The 19,858-nt window shown below is 41.1% G+C and overlaps 2 protein-coding genes across 5 annotated transcripts in view; one reads left to right on the top strand and one right to left on the bottom strand.

The window, feature by feature from the left end:
* The window catches only part of ranbp10 (RAN binding protein 10), a 44,129-nt gene extending 32,389 nt beyond the window's left edge, over window positions 1-11,740 (bottom strand). The window contains exon 1 of one of the 3 annotated variants that reach the window (XM_030425997.1): window positions 11,372-11,740. In XM_030425997.1, coding sequence (XP_030281857.1) covers window positions 11,372-11,570 — 199 coding nt within the window. In that variant the 5' untranslated portion in view covers window positions 11,571-11,740. Of the gene's footprint in view, window positions 1-10,403; window positions 10,489-11,371 lie in introns of those variants that run through there. The other 2 variants (XM_030425998.1, XM_030425999.1) reach the window with 2 other exon arrangements.
* Window positions 11,741-12,398: 658 nt separating this feature from the next.
* Window positions 12,399-19,020, top strand: tsnaxip1 (translin-associated factor X interacting protein 1). 2 transcript variants are annotated; one of them, XM_030424847.1, is made up of 11 exons: window positions 12,399-12,597; window positions 12,738-12,837; window positions 13,051-13,191; window positions 13,314-13,407; window positions 14,425-14,621; window positions 14,884-15,025; window positions 16,222-16,388; window positions 17,070-17,183; window positions 18,160-18,263; window positions 18,466-18,589; window positions 18,711-19,020. In XM_030424847.1, the coding sequence occupies exons 1-11, from the start codon at window positions 12,542-12,544 to the stop codon at window positions 18,798-18,800; spliced, it is 1,329 nt and encodes a 442-aa protein (XP_030280707.1). In that variant the 5' UTR covers window positions 12,399-12,541; the 3' UTR covers window positions 18,801-19,020. The 2 variants fall into 2 exon arrangements, with proteins under 2 accessions (XP_030280707.1, XP_030280708.1); XM_030424848.1 differs by having other exon boundaries at window positions 16,225-16,388.
* The last annotated feature ends 838 nt before the right edge of the window (window positions 19,021-19,858 follow it).

Genomic DNA, 19,858 nt, shown 5'->3' on the forward strand with positions numbered 1-19,858 from the left:
TCAAACCTCTCAGAACTTTAGAAATAGGCTTTCCAGTGTTTTAATTGTTGCCGTTAATGTTGCAAAGACATGCAGATCATTTACGTTTTCTTCAGAGACGCATCTACCAACAACCCAGGACAAAAGGTAGGCTTATTAAATAATAATCATTGATGGAGACGTGAAAGCAGATAAACATGGTGCCAGGCTGCCAGCCTGACTGGATCATCAGTCTGCCTTAATTTTTCCAGGAGACTTGCGCTATGTGGCAAAATTAACCACCCAGTAAAAGCGAGGTTTAGAGAGAGCCAATGTAAACGCAAATTGCATCATTATTCTGTAGCCATTACATTGTGTGATCAACACTGACTTCATAAAGATAAGAAAAAGCTAAAATCTTGTCTCCTGTAAGTTTAAGTTAAACCTCCAGTAAGTAGGTTTTACTGTTTTATCACTTGACTGTCTGTAATGTATAACAGTTACTCGCACATGAGGCTAATTTTGCATTCAGCTCACTATTTTTGTTAGCTGGCTCGACCAGCTGAATCTATACAGCTCTCATCAAACTCCACTCCCATCATGCAATAAAATAACATCAGCAGCAACTCTGAAAATACAAGCACAAACTAGTCATGATGATGATAGAAAAGCTATGGAAATTAGACCCAAGATAGAACAAACCAGAAATCTTCACACCCATGGAACATTCAAACAGGTGTTGCTCTAGTTTTGCTGTAATGGGTAACTTACACCTTTGAAATTCTTAGTTTATAAGCTCGAAATGGCCTGAATTTTTCAAGCACCTTTCCCCAAGGTGCTCTGCAGTGTGACACAATCATAAGCACATGCCAGTAATGTCTTGGAGCCAATGAGGTTCAGGGTTTTGCTCAAGGATACTGTAAAAGGACAGGCGTAGCTGGGGATTGAACCATCCATCAATATACAGTGCCTATAAAAAGTATTCATCCCCCTAATTGCTTTACCCTGTATAATTGGAATCATGGTCAATACACAAGAATAAATGCTGAATGCTTTGGGTCATTGTCTTGCTGAAATTAAGTTTTTTCCCAAGTCGTAGTCCTCTTGGTTTTCCTCCACATGGCTCTACGCTGACATTTTTCCCAACATGCACATGTGCTCCTAAAGTAAAATATCTGGGAGCACAAAGATATGGGAGCACAAAAAATATTTATCTATTGATTTATCGAACTCTTCACACTTAAATAGGCAGCACAAACAGATTGATTGATTTTTGATTTCATTTTTTTCATTTCAGGCAGCACACAACAATTTCTTAAATCAACAGTGATTCAATTTTTTTCATTTCATTTTGCATCCAATGTGTACTAAACACAAAGGATGTCAGTTGTCTCAAATACGATAGAAAGAGGTGTCTTATTCCTCCAGTTTATACAATTGACTGCTGGTTTGGAGTCACTGGGTCACATAACATGGAAGATATTGAGAAAACTGCAATTATTTCGTATTAATATATTTATGCTAAATAATTTAATGACTTAGACTTTCTTTAGTTGTCATTTGAATTACACTTTACAGTGCAATGGGAACAAAATTTTGTTTCAATGGCTCAGGATAGTGCAGGATAAAAAAACAACAGCATGTAAAATGGTGGAAAGTAGGATGGAGGGAAGCGATGTTCTCCGCGGATTTGCCTCCAGCCCAGATGCTAGCCCTGCTGGAAAGCCGCGCCTCTGTCCTTGGTAACAACTAGGGGTGGGAAAAATAATTGATTCTTGGATGAATCGCGATTCGGACGTGGATGATTGTGAATCGATTCACAAATGTCAAAAATCGATTTTCTACATGTTAATTGACAACGTAATGTTGACGGAACGCAAGAGGCAGAACTCAGAAGTGTGGAAGTGCAGCGCCCGGACAGTTGACGGCGTGCACACAACAAAAAACATGGGATGTGTTGTGAATGTCTGTACTCACAAACAACTCATGGGTGGAACGTCTGAGGCATTTGTTCACGCCGAGCGGTTCGAGAGCAGCGTGGAGACCGCTGTTGGCTGTTAGCTGTTGGCTGTTAGCTGTTGGCTGATAGCTTTTGGCTGATAGCTGTTGGCTGATAGCTGTTGGCTGATAGCTGTTGGCTGATAGCTGTTGGCTGTGGCGTTGAGTGTGCAGCGTCCAGGTTAACTTGCGACACCTGTAGCTAACTATTGGGTATTTCTGTCATTCTGTCGTGCGTTCAAATGGTTACTTAAAGCCATCGTTTCCAGTTGCTTATTAAGCTGAATCCAAGTCGATATGAAAACTGTACACTGTCATACAGCCCGCACAGTATGTTGAAATCCAGCCCGAACTCAGCGTGAGGTCAGTCAGCTGTGGCAAAGTGTGAGACGTCCAGATCAACCTGTGATACAAACACCTGTATCGACCGTCGACCAGCTGCAGCTGTATTAATGTACTACATGTATGCTGCTACAGGAACACTTTTCTTTTCCTTTTGGTTCTTTGCAAAGCTGGATGTTTGCTAGCAAATGTAACCCTCCAGTTGACTTGCCACATTTCTTTCATTTGTTTTATTAAATAAATATATTGGAAGTAAATTAAGTATGGATCATTACAAATACTTTGCTTTGAAAGTACCAAGTGGTCACACAGAGAGAAAAAAGTAGGAAGTGATTGGCAAACTCAGATTTTATTTATTTATTCTTTTTAATCGTGCATGGAAATGTACATAAAAAACGAGATGCATCAAGAATCGATTTAGAATCGAATCGTTGACCTCTGAATCGGAATCGAATCGAATCATGAGGTGCCAAGAGATTCCCACCCCTAGTAACAATGCCTCCGCTTGCTCCTCTGTCGGCTTGTGATGCTAGGAGCGTCCATAGCAACTGGGTCTTGTCGGCGTAGGTCCCTAAATCAGTTTCCAGCAATTCAGCGCGAGGCTCTGGGAGGTGAGCTAACCGTCCTCCTGCTGCTAACACTGGGCGAACCTCAGTAATGTCGCGGCTGGACCCAAGTGAATATCCGCCAAATATCCAACCTGAAACTAACTTCACCACAGTCCGTTGATCTGTCACCTCTCGCGTGACACTGGTTGCATCATTACAGAAAACTACTGTGATTGGTGCATTGTGACCAGAGGATTGTAGTTTTTGAACGATCGTAGATAAAATAGGTTGTGACGTTAACTTGTGACCTTTGCTCGCACTTCGTGCGGCAAAATCTTTTTCTCGGTTTGCACATACATTTTTTTAGGGGCAAATGCAAGTGAAATTCTCACACTGTAGAGGTCGGCTCCAGAATTTACCTATATTTTTCTCAATTCATTGTACTATCTTTACAACTCTGTCAGGGCCTGCTACTGAGAAGCATCCCCACGGCACTAAGCTTCACAGTAGGGATGGTGTTTTTGTGGTGACGTGCAGTGTTTGGTGTCCACCAAGCATAGCATCTAGCCTGATCCTTCCAGTTGGCCTTGGAGTCTCCCAAATGCCTTAGGATAAACTCTAGTTGATATGTAATGAGCTTTCTTCAACAGTGGCTTTCTCTTTGCCACTCTCCCTATAGCTTTGACTGGTGAAAAACCTGGGCAACAGTTGTATGCAGATTTTCTCACATCTCAACTGCTGAAGCTTTCAACTCTTTCAGAGTAGTCATAGGTGTCTTGGTGGCCTCCCTCACTGGTCTCCTTTTTGCACGGTCACTCAGTTTGTGGTTACGCCTGCTCTAGGCTGATTTACACATGTGCCACATTCCTTCCATTTCTTAATGATGGATTAAACTGGCCTCTGGGGGATGTTCACTGACATCCCCTGACTCATACTTTTCAATAACCTTTTCAAGAAGTTGCTTGGGGTGTTCTTTTGTATTCGTGGAGTAATTGTAGCAAGGAATACTGATTAACCATTGACTGGACCTTCAGACACACCTGTCTTTATTCTACCAGCACCTCAGACACATTCACTACACTCGGGGGATTTATATTTCACCTCTGTTGAGTTAAGTCAGTCTCTTTAAAGGGGGTGAATATTTTTGCCGTCACTTATTTTACATGATATATTTTTAATTAATTCACATTACTGTAAAGAAATCTTTTTTCACTTTGAAATTAAGGACTTTGTATATTTATATTGACCATGATTCCATTTATAAATGCAATAAAATGGAAAAACAATTAAGGCGGTGAATTCTTTTTATAGGCACTGTACAACCTGCTTTCCCCCCTGAGCTACAACCGCCCTACATATTAGTAGCAAATGGAGTTTAGAAACCTAAAATAATCGCCATGAAATCTCTGTCCAACTTCAGCCTGTCTAATCAGCCAAGATATCTGAACACCTGTGTCAATGTGTTTTTAAACTGTAACTGTCAGAGGTCCAAACTGCACTCATAAGTTTGAAATAGGGGAAAATTTAGAGGCAAATGTCAAAAATTACTGTAGCCTGATAATAGAGTAGATGGTTTAAAGCAACTTAATGTACCCATTTACAGTGGTCCCAGCCATATTCTATGCTTCTTTTAAAAAGGTGCAATATGTAAGAATTGGCCACCTGTTGAACTCAAAAAGGGATCAGCAGATCATCGTAACCACTAACTTTTGCCAACTATAGCTGCTGTTAGCTGGTTTGCTCAGTTAGCCATGCAGCCAGCATCCTTTACCAGGAGCTCAAAGCCCCAGAGAGGAGTTGGTGCTTACACCAAGGACGTATCATTGCAATCTGGATGCAGCCTTGGGGACAGAGCCCCATTCGTTCCTATTAAAGCTACTCAGTGGCTGATGAAGCCAAAATGGCTTGACTTCAGCAAGTCGATTTCAGTAAGAATTCCCAGATCTTCGTGTCGTGGGGCACACAGACCATGCACACTAGAGACTTCTGCTGACCGAGTCGGCTAACTTTGGGCTTAGCGGCCGACTAACTTGAATAAGGATAAAAATTATCTAGTAGTGCCGCAATTCTAGACTTTCTAGATTTTTTGGGAACCGATGGCACAAATTCTGACAGTGATTCAAGTCATTCCACGGGGGTTGTGACACTCAAAAAGAATTATGCAGCGTTTTAGAGGAGCTTCTTTGACAATTTTAGCTTGTGGAGAAAAGGCTTTGGAATTGATGTTGTAATTATATGGTTTGGCCACTATGAAAGTTGTCTTTCAATCAATCCGACGAATATATTAAAGACGAGGCATATACAAATAACTACAGCAGTCTCACTGAACAAAACTGCAATCAAGCCATGAGAAACCTGGAAAGACTGGTAAGCTATAATATTGATGAGCACATGGCTAAGATTTCTAACTCCAAGAAGTTGCTTTTATTCTGCAGTACCTTTCTTTTTGACTTGGTAAGGTAGCAGTGTGTTGGATCAATGGACTTGAACTAGTCAAGGGGCAGCTGTGGGATTACATGCCCTGGCCCTGTTATTGTGAGCAATTAGGTCCTTGTGTAACTGGACCAAAAGCTCTGTCGTCATCCTTGGCAGTTTGCACTTTTTCCATAGCTTTCTCAATAGATGATAGACACCATTGTGCTTTGTCATCTATTCTGTTCATGATTTTCAAGAACAGAAATTTAAGGCACAGCCAAGAATTGGAGGATATCCAGTCCTCTTCAGTGACCTGAGGACTGCATGTCAGAAATTTTTCAGATGATGCTTTGTCAGACTGTGACCTTCATCACTTGGGGAGGGGGGGTTTGCAGCTGAGTTTGAAATGGTTTGGAAGAGGGTCAGCAGTTCAGTTCAGGAGATGGTGAACTATGCCAAGAAGATTTGGAGTGAAAATCTGCAAAAGGCACTTAAAGGTACATTAATTGATTTATTAGCCACCTGTGGGCAGTGCTACAAGTTTTAAACTCAACATTTGCTCTTTGTTGACTTAAAAAGTTGTTATGGCAAATGTGTCTGCAGGCATTTTTTTATTCAGTTGTGTCTCTCTTCAGATCTGTTCCAGTGTGGCTCCTGAAGGAAATATCTGGAAATATCTGAAGGAAATATCTTTAGCTGCCGAAAACTCATCTGTTAACCAGCCGGTCGCTAACTTTGTCTGTTAGCCAATTGGTGCTGTGCAGATAGGATTCCGTGGGATCTGTCAGAGGTTTTATTGTTGATGAAGGCAGAAAAAAGGTTTAACAAAGGATTCTATGAACAGTAAGATCAAAACCTGGGCAAGAGCTTTGGATAATGATGATATGGATAGGATCAAGAAAAGTAGTACAGGGTTTTCCCTGCCATTATACGGCTTAGGCGCAGCGCCCAAGCGTTTTTGCCTCCCGCCTAAGCAGGGTTCTCCCCAGACGGTGGAACAGCGGTGCTACGCCGCTATACCGCTAGGTCCGCGGCGCTATACTCCGCGCGACTGACGGTGACGAGCGTCCGTCCCCCGGCTGACGGCGATGAGCGTCCGTCCGTCACCCGGCTGACGGAGTTGATGACCGTCTGTCCGTGCCCCCGCCCCCCAGACTGACGTTGACGAGTGTTCGCGCCTGACCTGTTCGGCAGAAAAGTTGCATTGAAACATACCGCCTCGACGGCTGCCAATTACACCGTAGCATGTACGTTCTGTGCTTGCGCAAGATGCAATAAATCTCCTTAACATCGGGTGACACTAGTCTCATGCCAGTAATCCAAAACATGGAAATAGGAAATAACGGAACAGAGTGCGAAGAAAAACAAAGTGCAAACCATAGAGTTCAACGGCACACACAGAATTCCGCCCCTCCCACACACCGAACTGATTTGCTACCAAGCCGCCAGTCAGAATGGTCATACAGCTAGCACACAACCAATCAGAGTATCCAATGGCTGAGACGGCCAACAGCCAACGTTCTCAGACTTCGCGAGTTGAATCAGAGCAGACGCTGTCCACGCGGTTCCAAAAGCTTCCAACACGGCCGAACACACTGAACAGATTTGTTCCCCAAACGCTTCAGATGGCCAACTGTTGGCCCAGTGTGTTTAAGGCTTTAGACAACAAGTGGTTTCCATTGATTGTAAAAAAAATAAAGCCACAGTGACCTCAACCATAGGTTTCTGAAGACCAGAATGAAGCGCAAACTAGGTGGTCGCCATCTTGGCAGTGCCCAACTCCATGTAACTCCCAGCTAATCAAAAATTAGCAAAGAGGTGGTGCATGGACGGAGCTGAAGTAAGCTGCATGAAGCTTGGTCACTGCAGCAATTCGCTTCCAAGCAACCTAGAGCTAACAAGCTAGCTGTGTTTACACATAAAGAAATACCTGTTGAGTTATTTACTTTATTGTGATCACAAGATCATTTGAGTTTATGTCTGACTGCAGGTCTATTTGCCCAAAACAGCCAGAATACCTTACTGTGCAATAGCCATCAAGGCCCTTACACACTAAACTCAAATCAAAGAACTAGCTGCATCAAAAGCCAACTACTGCATCACCTCATGCCTCCTGTGTCCTATCCAAAAAGCTGTATTGAAACACACTGCAAAGACTAGAGCAGAAGGCCAACAAGCTTGTACTGCCCCTGCATGAAAGGAAACACCTCTCTGCTAATATAAAATCAGTTGTTAGAAATGAGCATAATTTGTTGACATGACTCTCGCTATTACAGCTGCTTCCAATCGAGAAATTACCTGATAAAATAAAAAAAAAGCACTGGTTAACAGGCAGAGGAGGACAAAATAAGGAAGAGTGGCAAATGGGTGAACTGGATACTACAGTACATAATCAAGGGGCTCTCACTTTCTTTTTCCATTTCTCTTTTCTGTACTGATCCCCTTACCTGAACAGCCAATCAGAGTGATTTCACTCACAGATGAGACACCGCCGATTGTACATGCTCAATCGACAAAAAAGATACCAACAAGCCGTCCAATGCCAATGGTGGAAGACACACCCCACCAACTACAGCCACTGACAGCCCTACAATGCCCAATGGGCTGATGTCAGCCTGTGTGTGTCAGGGCCTTAAGGTTGCGAGCAACAGCAGGCATCAACGGTGTGTCTGTCTTTGTGTTCAGATTAACATTGGATTCTGACCAAAGCCAGGTTGCCACTATCCATCTCATCTAATTTCATCACATAGATTAGGATAAAACTTACTCTATCAAACTGGATGAAATGGTGAACATTGCAAGATTAACAAGGTTAGCTGATATCATTAGCTATTTATTGGCCCAGAATAGGTTAAAAGAAAAAAGATCAACTCTGAAGTTGCTCCAAGAAAGTTTTTCTTGATAATATTCACTGCTGGTGAAGAGGTGTAAACTTCAGGGAATTTAGACACTAGTAAAATTAGCTCCCACATCATTTTTTCGCTGTGTTTTCTGTGGTTGCTATGGTCACATGGCAAGCGTTGGTGGCAAGTTGAAAAAGTTCAATTCAAAGATCAACATCCATCTACTCAGACAGCAGTGGCAAACAGCTGCATCTGTGAACAAGGATGGCAGCCACTATATTTCTCTTTGCCGCTGTTGCTGCCACATACCTTCATGGCATGGCTGAAGGGTATACCTTGGACAAAATGGAGATATAAGCAGCAGTCCAGAAAGTTAATGTGCCAGGCCAATAGTCAGGCAACATATACCCACCATGTGTTATTTTCACAACTCGGTTATTGTCTGAATTCAACTAATTATAGCTGTTTCCTCGTTTTCTCCTAAAATGTCAAACTATTCCTTTAATGCCACTTCTGCCCCATGACAGTCATTCAGCCATACATTTACTGTACAGTAAGTGAACTTCATAATTCAGTCACTCACAGATCAATGGGATATTTAAGGTGGTAATACAGAGACAGAGTTAGCTAAAGTTGTTTAAGAAGCATGTTTTGTGCTTAAATATTTTGAAGCACTTTATGAAGCACATAAATCTTTATTTACTTAGAATATAGATATGGATAACTGAATGATTATTGTTAAAAACAACTGATTCATATGATAGTGGGTTTATCATGTTTCATTGTGATAAAGTCTGTAAACATCTTAGTCATCCAGGAGGACGACCAGGGGATACACTGAATGCTAACCAATCTATTTTTATCAGCTATATATATTAAGTTATACAGACACAGAGAACACTTCAGGGTATGCTACAGTGCACTATCTATAGCTAAATAATGAGTCACTCCCTATATGAATGAAGCCCTACCTATCGATCAGCTGTATTTGTCTATTATCTATGTATCGATCCTTAAGGCCTATAAAAAGAACCATGAAATCTTCTCTGCACCAGGACAAAACATAAATCCTTCATAGACCAGAGTGATGTGTTGATAGTGTTTGTAAAAGAACAAAAAAAAAACATCACTTGTTTTATGTATTAAGGCACTAAGTCAATATGTGTGTTTGTATGTGTTACAGGGTTTATTTATGTATCCATCTGTTGAGACTGGGTACATTAATCTGTGTCTGTGCTCAACAGCACTAGGTAGACACAGTGTGGCCTTGAACAGAGAAAATTGGCACACTGGTCAAAATAGCATTCAAACCACAAGGGTGAGGGAACAGAGCAGGAGCTAAAACAACCAGGAGGAGGAAAATTATCCTGCACACTGCAGAATAGACCTATTTATATGTCATCCCTGAACAATTGTGCAGTGTCACTTAATCTGTGCACTTTTCATAGACCAAAAGACTTAATGCCCTACATAACACCATCATGAAATGACATGACTTATCTCATGACATACATGGGCCCATTCATCATTTTTTGACACTGTCACATGTCAGTGGATAATTCGAGACAGAATGCGAAGATCTCAATAACTCGGATTAAAATGGATGTCAAGATGTGAAAAAGCTTCTTTGCATCATTAACAGAAAAAAAGGAGCACAGCAGCATCCTGAAAAAACAATGCATGTGGTGCATCTGCACCACGGATAAACAGAATATGCTTATATTCAATTTTACCACTGTTCATATCAACAGCAGGGACCTGATCAATTATGCATTTAATAATCTGTGGGTTATATCTGGCTATCTGCCTCACAGTCTTAATTTGAACAAATAATAGGCCTTCCTTGCTATTCACAAACAGCAGGACCACAACTACGTATGTGCCAAATAAGCCTTTCAAAATGGGTTACAGAGCCTGCCTGTATCCTCTCATCCTCTGCGTGTTTCACTGATGTAAACAGCCAACAGGGCCCAGAGTGGCCTTGCGATGCCTCTGTGGAGATTTTCACAGGCTGAGATGTAGGGCTAGCTCGCATGCTACCGGGGGGGCTGTCCTGACGTGTCGCCTGACGAAAAATAGCAGGGCAGGCAAAAGACTGAGAACAGGACTTAACGCAGATGTCACCTTGTTTTGATTTAGGAGCTGGATGTATGGCATTAAAATAATCCAGCTGACAGGCCTGGCAGCCCGTACTGACCCATCCGAATAAGTGATCGACTGCAACGTCTGGCGAGCAAAGTTGCTGTTATTGTGATAAGGCCAGTCTGTCGATAATACATATTTATAACAAGATCGGTACCTTTGGCCTAATGTAATGCGCAGAGGCCTCCTCCCTCACAGCAGCTGTTGAAAACGAGCTGGCTGCCTGCTGGAGGTTGGACATGAGACTGTTGTGCTCAGGGCACATACAGATCTGAATGGAGTTCGACCGGTTGCTTCTAGGCTGGAAAAAATGATTTACGATTTCTGAAAAAGACTTCCAGAACACTGCCACTGAACTCACGCGAGAAAACACAACAATGCCATTTTAATTCTATTTTGGTGCTTGTTCTGGTCAAAAACTAAACAATTGCAGTACACCCTCAATACTACATTGTAAAAGGCTAACAACAAGTTTGGCTCGGCTCCATCTTGTAGCCAGCTTATCCAGCCGTTTACATTACAAATATAAGTCCAAAGGAACAGCTAGGTTAGCTAACACTAGCTAGTTAGCCACAAAGCTAGCCACTGTATTTGCTTAAGAGATAGCTTGCTGTTAGCTAGCCCCTGTTTGTTAAATACCATTAGTTAGCTTAAAGGCAGAGTCTTGTCAATGCGTCGTTATTCGTGCCAATGCCACCTTCCAGTTCAAACTATGGAGAACGTCAGATGCACTTCAGTTTACTGCGAACAAATAACGTCATAAACGGTAAATAAACAAAGGAGAGAGACGTGTTGTTGAAGGTGATTTTCAGTGTGGTGGTATTAAGACCAACTGTCAGGGTTAGAGAGTTCACTGTCACCCATTTGGGAATTCCTCTGTGAAACAAAGCAAGGTTACAGGACAGGAGAGGCAGCTCAGACTAGATTTACCAGGAGTGCACACACATACACAATCAACATAATCGCATACTGTGTATGTGTGTGTGTGTGTGACTGTGTGCGTATGTGTGCGAGTCAGAGAGACAGAGAGACCCCCTCCGCAACAACACAGTGACAGATTAGAGCTGAGACCCTTTGCTGTGTGACTACATGTTTAGACCATCAGGGATGAGCCAGCCCTCTAACCTTTGTAATGGACCCGCAGGTTGTTCTGTGACAGCCCAATGTAGCTGTATTTATCCTTGGGGCTCCAGGATCGGGGTAAAGGGGTCTCTTCCTCGTTCACAGCCGGGTAGAGCCGTTTCAGACGCTCGTTCAGCTCGTGCTCCTGGTAATTAAAAGCAGGATCCCCTAACGGCAGACTTCCCGCTCCAAGCTCTGCCATTTTCGCCCTCTGTTTTGTATCTTATTGTTCGTTTCTTTCTATCCAAAGCCCCGTGTCAGTCCGCTGGAGCTGTAGGCTGAGAGTGAGAGGGACTGAGGGGAGAAAATAGCAGTGGTGTGACATCCCCGGATAAGCAGCAGAATGTACTGTAGGCTCGTGCGGTGCCGTTTGGGTACTGTAGTTCAGCCGCACGCTCGCTTTTATGATAATTTCTCTGGAAACGACTACACAGCTCCACTGCTGATACTCTGGTTCGGGGCTTCCACTGAGAAAGGTGGCTAGGAAATGTAGTTTTTAAGCTGCATAATTTAGTGGCAGTTCTTTAGCACATTATATAATTTTAGAGTATTAATTTAATATTTTATCCAAACGTGGCACACGCATAAAAGAATGTGCAGTATAAAAATATTTGCTAGCTGGACGATCATTTCATAAACAGCATTAATAGCACTGTCATGTCATTTCCACAACGAAAACAAGGTGTAAATTGAGCAAAACATGCCTCCTCCTTAAGACACCTCCCTATTCAGGTGAATTAAGCATGCTGTTTTCACCATCTTCTTTTCCATCCCTTATATTAATATGTAATTAATACAGAAAGTTTCTTTTTTTATGTGATATTTACGAATTACACATGCTAAATTGTTTATTGATGTATATCTGTCATTGGCACCAGTCAGAGTTGATGGCTTACACACTTGCTTTTTCCAAACCTGCAGTCTCCTGTTTTTAAAAAGTGTGTTCGCTATTTATGAACAAAGTTTCCCTTACACAACTTGAAAACTAGTTAGGCGCGCCGCGGTCTACTCTGTGGGTCCTGCTGCTCACTCCGTCCTCGTAACCATGGAAACCCTGCTACAACGCCGTGATCTGTGATGCTAAAGCCAGCCACGAGCTAACCGGAGCACGCTCATCAATTCATGTAGACTGAGCAAGAGTTTGTTCTGTCATCATTCTGTTAGTCGTTAGAGATGTCACCACACAAAGACATTAAGTTTCCACCTTTAACACCGTCACAGAAACAAAGGCAAGTGATTCAAATAAGACAGCGAAAATGTTATACCGTCAATTATTGCGTTATTAACGTCACAACTGTGACGTTGAGTTACTATACATAACTAAATTACAATTCTAAACAACGTAAATGTATTTTTTTTGTTGTCTTAGACTTACATATGATCGTACTCTACAAAACGACCCTGCCCAGACAACAGAGGAAGGGCCAGAAGGACAAAATCCAGTTTCTGCCCAGCCTGCAGCAATAAAGGTAAGCAAACCAGGTACAGCTTCAGCAAACCTGGCAAAAATTCAGTTACAGAAATCAAAACAATAAAGGACTGTGATCTCTGTAAATTAGATTTATCAAAAACATAGCATGACACCGCCAATTGCTGTCTCCCCCTCTTCCACTCAAGTTAAAGCATCTCTCACTCTTTGTGTGTGTGTGTGTGTGCGCGCACGTCTGTGTGAGACCCTATAGATGTGCTGGAAGGGTAGCAGTTACATCTACGCAGGTCTGGGGAGGAAGCCCCAACTCCTGATTCACATGGAGAGCTATGTGAACAAGGAGCTGCATACTATCAGCTCTCATGAGCCAAAATTCCAGGAACTGAAACTACAGGTGCTATGTTTTGGCTTTTTGTGTTGTTGTTTTTTTTCCCACAATTAAACCAGAAAAAATACCATGTATGGCCTATCTTGGAAGAGAGAGTTCTCACATATCTTAATCTGCTTTGGACACAGGTCTACCGTGATGTCTTTGGTTGTTTCATCAGAGAGTTTAAAACCTACCAACCCCTTCTTTCTGCCATCAAAAAGGAGTATGAAACCACTTTAGGTCAGTAGCTGACTGCGTATACTGTCTACTGATTATTTATACAGTTTAATGATTTTCAACTGTTTGAAATAATTCCACAGACCCCAAAGTGACCAGTCAACAGACCAAAACCCAAAGTGGACCAAACTGGACTCTCCATTCTCTATCATAAATGACAAAGAAATACAACATTTCTGCTTAACAAATGACTGAAACAATTAACTGATTATCAAACTAGCTGGCAACTTTTGGTTGATTTATCAATTAATTGTCAAAAGAAGTCAAAATAACAGAACAAACAGAAATCTAGAGCATGACTCAGCCAGAGTAACACAATCTTCTAATTTGTTATTTTAATAATACATCATATTTTTTAGTCTGCATCGGAATAAAAAGTGACTGATGACAAAAAATGTTGAAAAATGCCATTCTTTTAATTTTACTTTGCCAATTAATTTCAGTGGAAGTTCAGTGAGTTCAGTGATTGGTGACCGTGTCTGCAAACCAAAAACATGGAGCTATACTGCTGCAAACTAACAGTTTTCTTAAGTGAGAAGTTAAGTATGTGCACTTGCAGGACATACTTTAGAAACAGCTATTGTTTTTTTTAAAAGATTGTTACCAAATACATGCATGCTGATTAAAACATGCTGAGTCATGTTTTGATCATGATCACCAATAATTCTGTGTGAAACACATTTTAATTGGTGATTCATCTATTTGTAATTTTTCAGTGTATCCATTAGTCATTTGGCTACTTAAATGTTTAACTTAATAACAAGAGCCCACAACAGATTCTCAGATCCTGAAGTGTTTGATGTCGTCGGAATTTATTATTTCATCAGACAGTTAAAAAACACAGAGGGATTGAATTTACTGATAAGAAACACAAGCAGATCTTCAATTGTGAGAAGCTTATAAAAGGAATTTGGTAATAATTTATCAAAGTTATGATCAGTGTCTTTGCATTTAACCCAAGAATTGTTTCAGCCCTATAGTGTCTTGTAGATGATTTTAATGCATTTTACATCTGTGCAGCACATCAGCAGGAGCAAATCCGAGAACTGGAGCCGATGCGATCCCATCTGAGACTGGTGTCAGAGGAATGTGACAGGAAGATTCAAGCTCGCTGTGCAGAGGAGCATGCTGAGATCGAAGCCTTGAAAAGGGAGAAGCAGCAATTGCAGAGGGACATTGAGGCCATGAGGGAGAGAGAAAAGGCCAAGCAGGCAGTGGTACATGACATACTTGTAAAGTGGGGTTCTAACCACTATTTATGTATTCACTCATGTGAGTTTTCTGAAAGTTGATATGCTTAAATTCCAGTTGAATTCCTTCTGTTGAATGTTTATTTTGTGTGCTGTCCTTATCTCGCTCATGTGTATAAAAAGTTACAGAACATTTTTTTTGTTTGTAATTCAGCTCAGATAGAAAAGACAACTGTAGATTATCACAATCCTTGTTTGAGCAACCCAACTATCTTTTATTCCTCTCCAGGTGGACCGCCTGCAGTCTGAACTCTCCAGCCAGTATCTGCAGTACCGGGAGGAGCGTGATGCCCGCAAGCTGCTGATCTGGCAGCTCAGTGACCTAACAAGAGGCCCTGGGAAGGAGGAGCGCTCTGCAGATCCATGTACAGGTAGAGCAGCAACTACTAATATATTATTCAGACAAGTGATCAGTCGATCGACTGAAAACTTCAATAATTTATTAAATATTTGGGGTCATTTTTCTTTCCTCTGTTGAAGATGTAACATCAGTAATTCGCAGTTTCATAAAACGTAACAGGCCAAGTGGTCAATCAGTTAATCAAGAAAATAACACACAGATAAACCAAAGATGAATAATATTATTAGTTGCAGGCCGAAACTGTTCAAAAATTATGGTTTTGCCTTCCCTCAAAACTTTGCTCACTGACTCATAATTTCGGGTTAAGGCCCCAACAAAACCTGCCTAGTAATGGGTTTTTCCTTTCTTTGATGAAAACGTTAAAAATTAACTTTCTTTCAGTTACGCGAGACAATGGATACCACTCTCAAATCTGTCCATTAAATATCAAGCTACAGCCGGAAGCCATTAAGCTTAGCTTAGCTGCACTTGGACACACAAAACGGCAGCTGGCAGACCAAAAGCTTGTGTGTTCTGCTTGTGTAGGAGGAATTAAATGCAGATATACAAACTCTTATTATGATAGTTTATAGCTTATAACAGCTTTTATGCCACTCTCACAGTGGAGAATATGTCTGCTCAAACTATGCAAATGGAACTGGTGAAGAGGCAGAGGAGAAAAAATAAGGAGAAACTGCACTGGGTGAAATCATGGATACTAAAGCAACAGGCTCAAGGGCCTCTCCCTTTCTTTTTCCATTTCTCTTGTCTGCACTGGTCCACTTACCTGAACACTCAATCAGTGATTTCTCCCACAGACTAGATGCCACACTGACTGCAGCCATGGACACTCACTGACAGCTGTAACAATGCCTGACAGCCGACTGCTGGCCTAGTGTGTTAGGGTCTTAAAGCTCAGTAATTAACAGAGTTTATCAAGTTTGTTTTATCCATACAGAAACTTAGTTTGAAATAAGACAAGTTGTGGTTGTACAGGGGGTCATGTGCTGGATTACTTTATGACCTGAAGTAAATTACCCTGCCAAGAAATGGTGGCCTGGTTATATTTTCATATTAACCATCCACACATCAGTGTCATCTAAATATCTGCAATAAAGGCTGAAATTTATAGAATTTATAAATAAAGTTTCAGCCAAATACTTCAGGTGTAAAAACATTTGCTAAATTATGCATATGTTGGTCTGAAATTTGTTTCCACTTTAAAAGAAGAGGAGAAGGACCAAGTGGAGCTGCAGCTGGCTCTGAAGGTGTGTCGGGCAGACCTGACCAAAGCCCAGGAGGAGCTCAACAGGATGAAGGCAGAGTACTGGGATGTGGTGCCACGACGTAACTGGGACACCCTGGAACGAACACACAAACAGACTATCCTGCAGGTGGCTCATATAGACAAATATACTGCACACATACATGTATATACGGAATGCTTTGAAATGCATTCAAATGCCTTCAAATCTTTAAAAGGTCATATTATGCATTTGGGGTCTTTGCCTTTGCTTTATTGTGTTATGTAGCATTTTTGTGCATGGAAAAGTGTGAAAAATCCCAATGTCCAAGCCAACGGGTGTTACTGTCTCTCATGGAAAAATACTGCTCCTCAACTGCCTGAAACGCCTGGTTTGGAGTCGTGCCTTTACTTAACGTATGTGCACCACTATGTAACATATGTTATATTAATACATATATTCATATATTTATCATAAAATATATACACTCCAGTCAGTTGGCAGACATACAGTTGTTACTGCTGTAGCGGCGTTATTTTGGATCACACTACCTTGCTCTGCATGACCCGCCCTACTCTAACATGCCTACTTTAAAGAGGCGAGATGTCTCACTCTGTGGCTTAAAAAGAGCTTTCAAGACACATCGTGGAAAGTGATGATGCAGCAATGCACCGTATGAGAAAAATAATGTTTATTTTTTTAAATTAACGTATATTAATCTATTCTACGAGGAACCTCAAATAAAAGTATGAACCTGAAAAATAGCATAATATGACCTCTTTAACTGTCTTCACCTTCACTGTCTTGTTTTTATGTTTTTGCGGTGTCCAGTTGAAGACTCTGCTGGGTGACTTTGATAAACTGAAGAGTGAGTATGACACCCTGCTGGAGCTCCACAAAGGGGACAGCATGCAGAATGAGGCACATGACCACATCACTGTGCAGGTAAATTAAAGTAACCATGGGATCAAGAAAGGGCACAGTATGTTGTAATGTGATGGAGTGTAAATGTGTGTCACTTTATCTGCTATTAGACTACTAGGTTTGTTAGCATTTTACCTTAAAGGTGGAATATGTAAGATGTTTTTAAATATTCAAAATTTTAGTAAAATTAACAGCAGAATGGGAAGAAATAACAGTTTTGAAGTTATTTCAATGACCTTTACAGTCGCACAAGCTTGAAACTCCCCCGCCGGCAGCCCATGGTCTCTTTGAGGGTGATGTAAACAACAGCAACATCCCCCTGGCAGAGTATGGGCAGAGTATATACAGTATCTATTATAGGACTGCTAGCTGCATGGCTAACTTAGCTAACTTGCTAACAACAGCTACAGTTGGCCGCAGTTAGCAGTTACTCTGGTGATGTGCTGCCTCCTATTTGTCTGGCGTATGAAGTCTTAGAGAATGCACATTTAAAAAGAGAAGTGACAAGTTTTGATAAGTTGTACCTACCTTGTTTAAATAAATCATTTGGGATAAGGCAATTATTGGATTTATTGCCAAGAATTATATGAGAAGACTGATACCATTGGCTTGTCTGCCTGTTTGATATGAAGTTGGAGCTTATCTTAGCATAAAGACAGGAGACAGAGAAACAGCTAGCGTGGCTCTGTCCAAAGGTAAACATGCTAAGTGACTTTATGGAGGGTCTTAACATTTTTTATGATTGGGTTTTTGAATGATAAAACTAAACATATTAAGGTAGTTCTTACTTTGGACAGAGCCCGGCCAGCTGTTTCCCGCAGTCTCCAGTCCTTATGCTATGCTAATCTAACCGTCTCCTTGCTGCTGCTTCATATTGAACTGACAAACACATGAGTAGCGTCAATCTTCTCATATAAGTCTTGGCAAAAAAAGTTGAATGAGTATATTTCCCCAAATGTTGAGCTATTACATTAAAAAGCTGTTTGTTTTTTTACAGATGGATGACACTGTGTCCAAGGGACAAAACCAGATTCAGTCCAGCCATCTAAAAGTGCCACTTGACTCTGATGCCCCTGAAAGCAGCACACTCCGGGAGTTTAGGTGATATAAAGAAAAGCACACAGACGATTGATTACAAGTCAAGCCAGTTTTTATCATATATATCCTATAATCACAACCTTACCACCCTCCGTCCGTAGCATCTCGGTTAAATAAGAAAAAACTTCACCAATAAAGACGTTTTTGTACTTGCTGGCAATCTCTGTTTGTCTCATGAGAGAGACTTTTGTGTATGAATTTACAGGCCGGCTCTGAGGACAGTCTTCCCTCTGAAGTCAGTTCAGGAAAAAGATGAACTTGTGGCCTCGGCTCAGTGTGAACCAGACAGCAGCAAAGATGCCATCTCCTCTCAGAGACCCCACTGCCCAGTGAGTACCAGCATAGGTTTCACTGTCTTTGTTTTTTGTAATTCACCGTATGTGACCCATAACTTGCCATCTCAGTGAAGCACTTTAAAATGTTTTTTTTCTGTCTTTAATGCTCCAACAGCTTGCAGAATCCAGTGTGGCAGCCTTATCTGCAGCTCTCGACAAATCAGAAGAAAATGCTGTGTCAAGTCAACTTCCAGCCAGCAAGTGATTGTGTAGTAGTATTCATTTTATCGATTGATAATGAAAAAGGTAGGCTAACATGCAATCAAGAACATGTAAGAGAAAGTAGTGTCAGGAACTTCTTGAATCACAGACTATTGATGAAGCTGCTGATCTAAATAGCTACACATGTATGTACAGTAACATCAGATTATGATGGTCTGCTATCACATTTACAGTTGCACATAAAACAATGCCATACACCTGGAGTTTTGTGACATTATTCTACAATAGGTTGATATGACGATTATAGGTTGGTCAAATGCACTGTATCAAAACGTAATTGAATCACTATAAATGTATACAGGTCAATCAGATGGCTTTTTATTAGTATGTCTAGTCATTCATTACAACTAGAAAATACATAATTTTTTATGACATTAAATGTTTGAACTGTATCTAAAAGAAGACAAGGTCAGGACAGCAGCTGACCTCAGTGCCTTTGAACTACATGGTCTGGAGAAAGAGATTAATGAATGTGCTGTTGATGATAAAGAGACCACCCCCGAGCTCCTTTCTGACATGGACAGTAATCTATAAATGCCAGTTTGACTGAACATGTTGATGTCATGTAAAAGATGCTCCTTCAGTTTGCCAGAACCTCGCCAAGTATGATAGAGGATTTTGAGTTTTCTACATGCATTATGTTGTTTTTGTGTTTGCTGTGCAAGTCCAGGTGCTGGCACTGGCACTAGCTTCAATGCGTATAAGCACTTTCTTTTGTTTGATTAATTTGAGCAAGCTTGTATCATACTATTATCCATTTATTTTGATGGTTTGGTACATTGTTTTAAAGCCATTCGCCAGAAAATCACTTATAGACAGGGCCCTGTAATTCATCTCCCAATCTCCCAAATGTTTGCTTATGAATAGGAAAATTATAAAAACCCTTTTGTATTATTTCTTATTGTTCATAGTGTAGTGCAATTGTAATGGTTTCAATCTATCCACATGGTTGAATACACTTATTATAAGTCACTTTGGATAAAAGCTGAATGAGCTAAAGCGAATACATTTCAGTGCCCAATGGGAAAAGATGAACGTTCA

Source organism: Sparus aurata, chromosome 8 (assembly GCF_900880675.1).
Source record: "Sparus aurata chromosome 8, fSpaAur1.1, whole genome shotgun sequence".
In the NCBI taxonomy this organism is placed as follows: domain Eukaryota; kingdom Metazoa; phylum Chordata; class Actinopteri; order Spariformes; family Sparidae; genus Sparus; species Sparus aurata.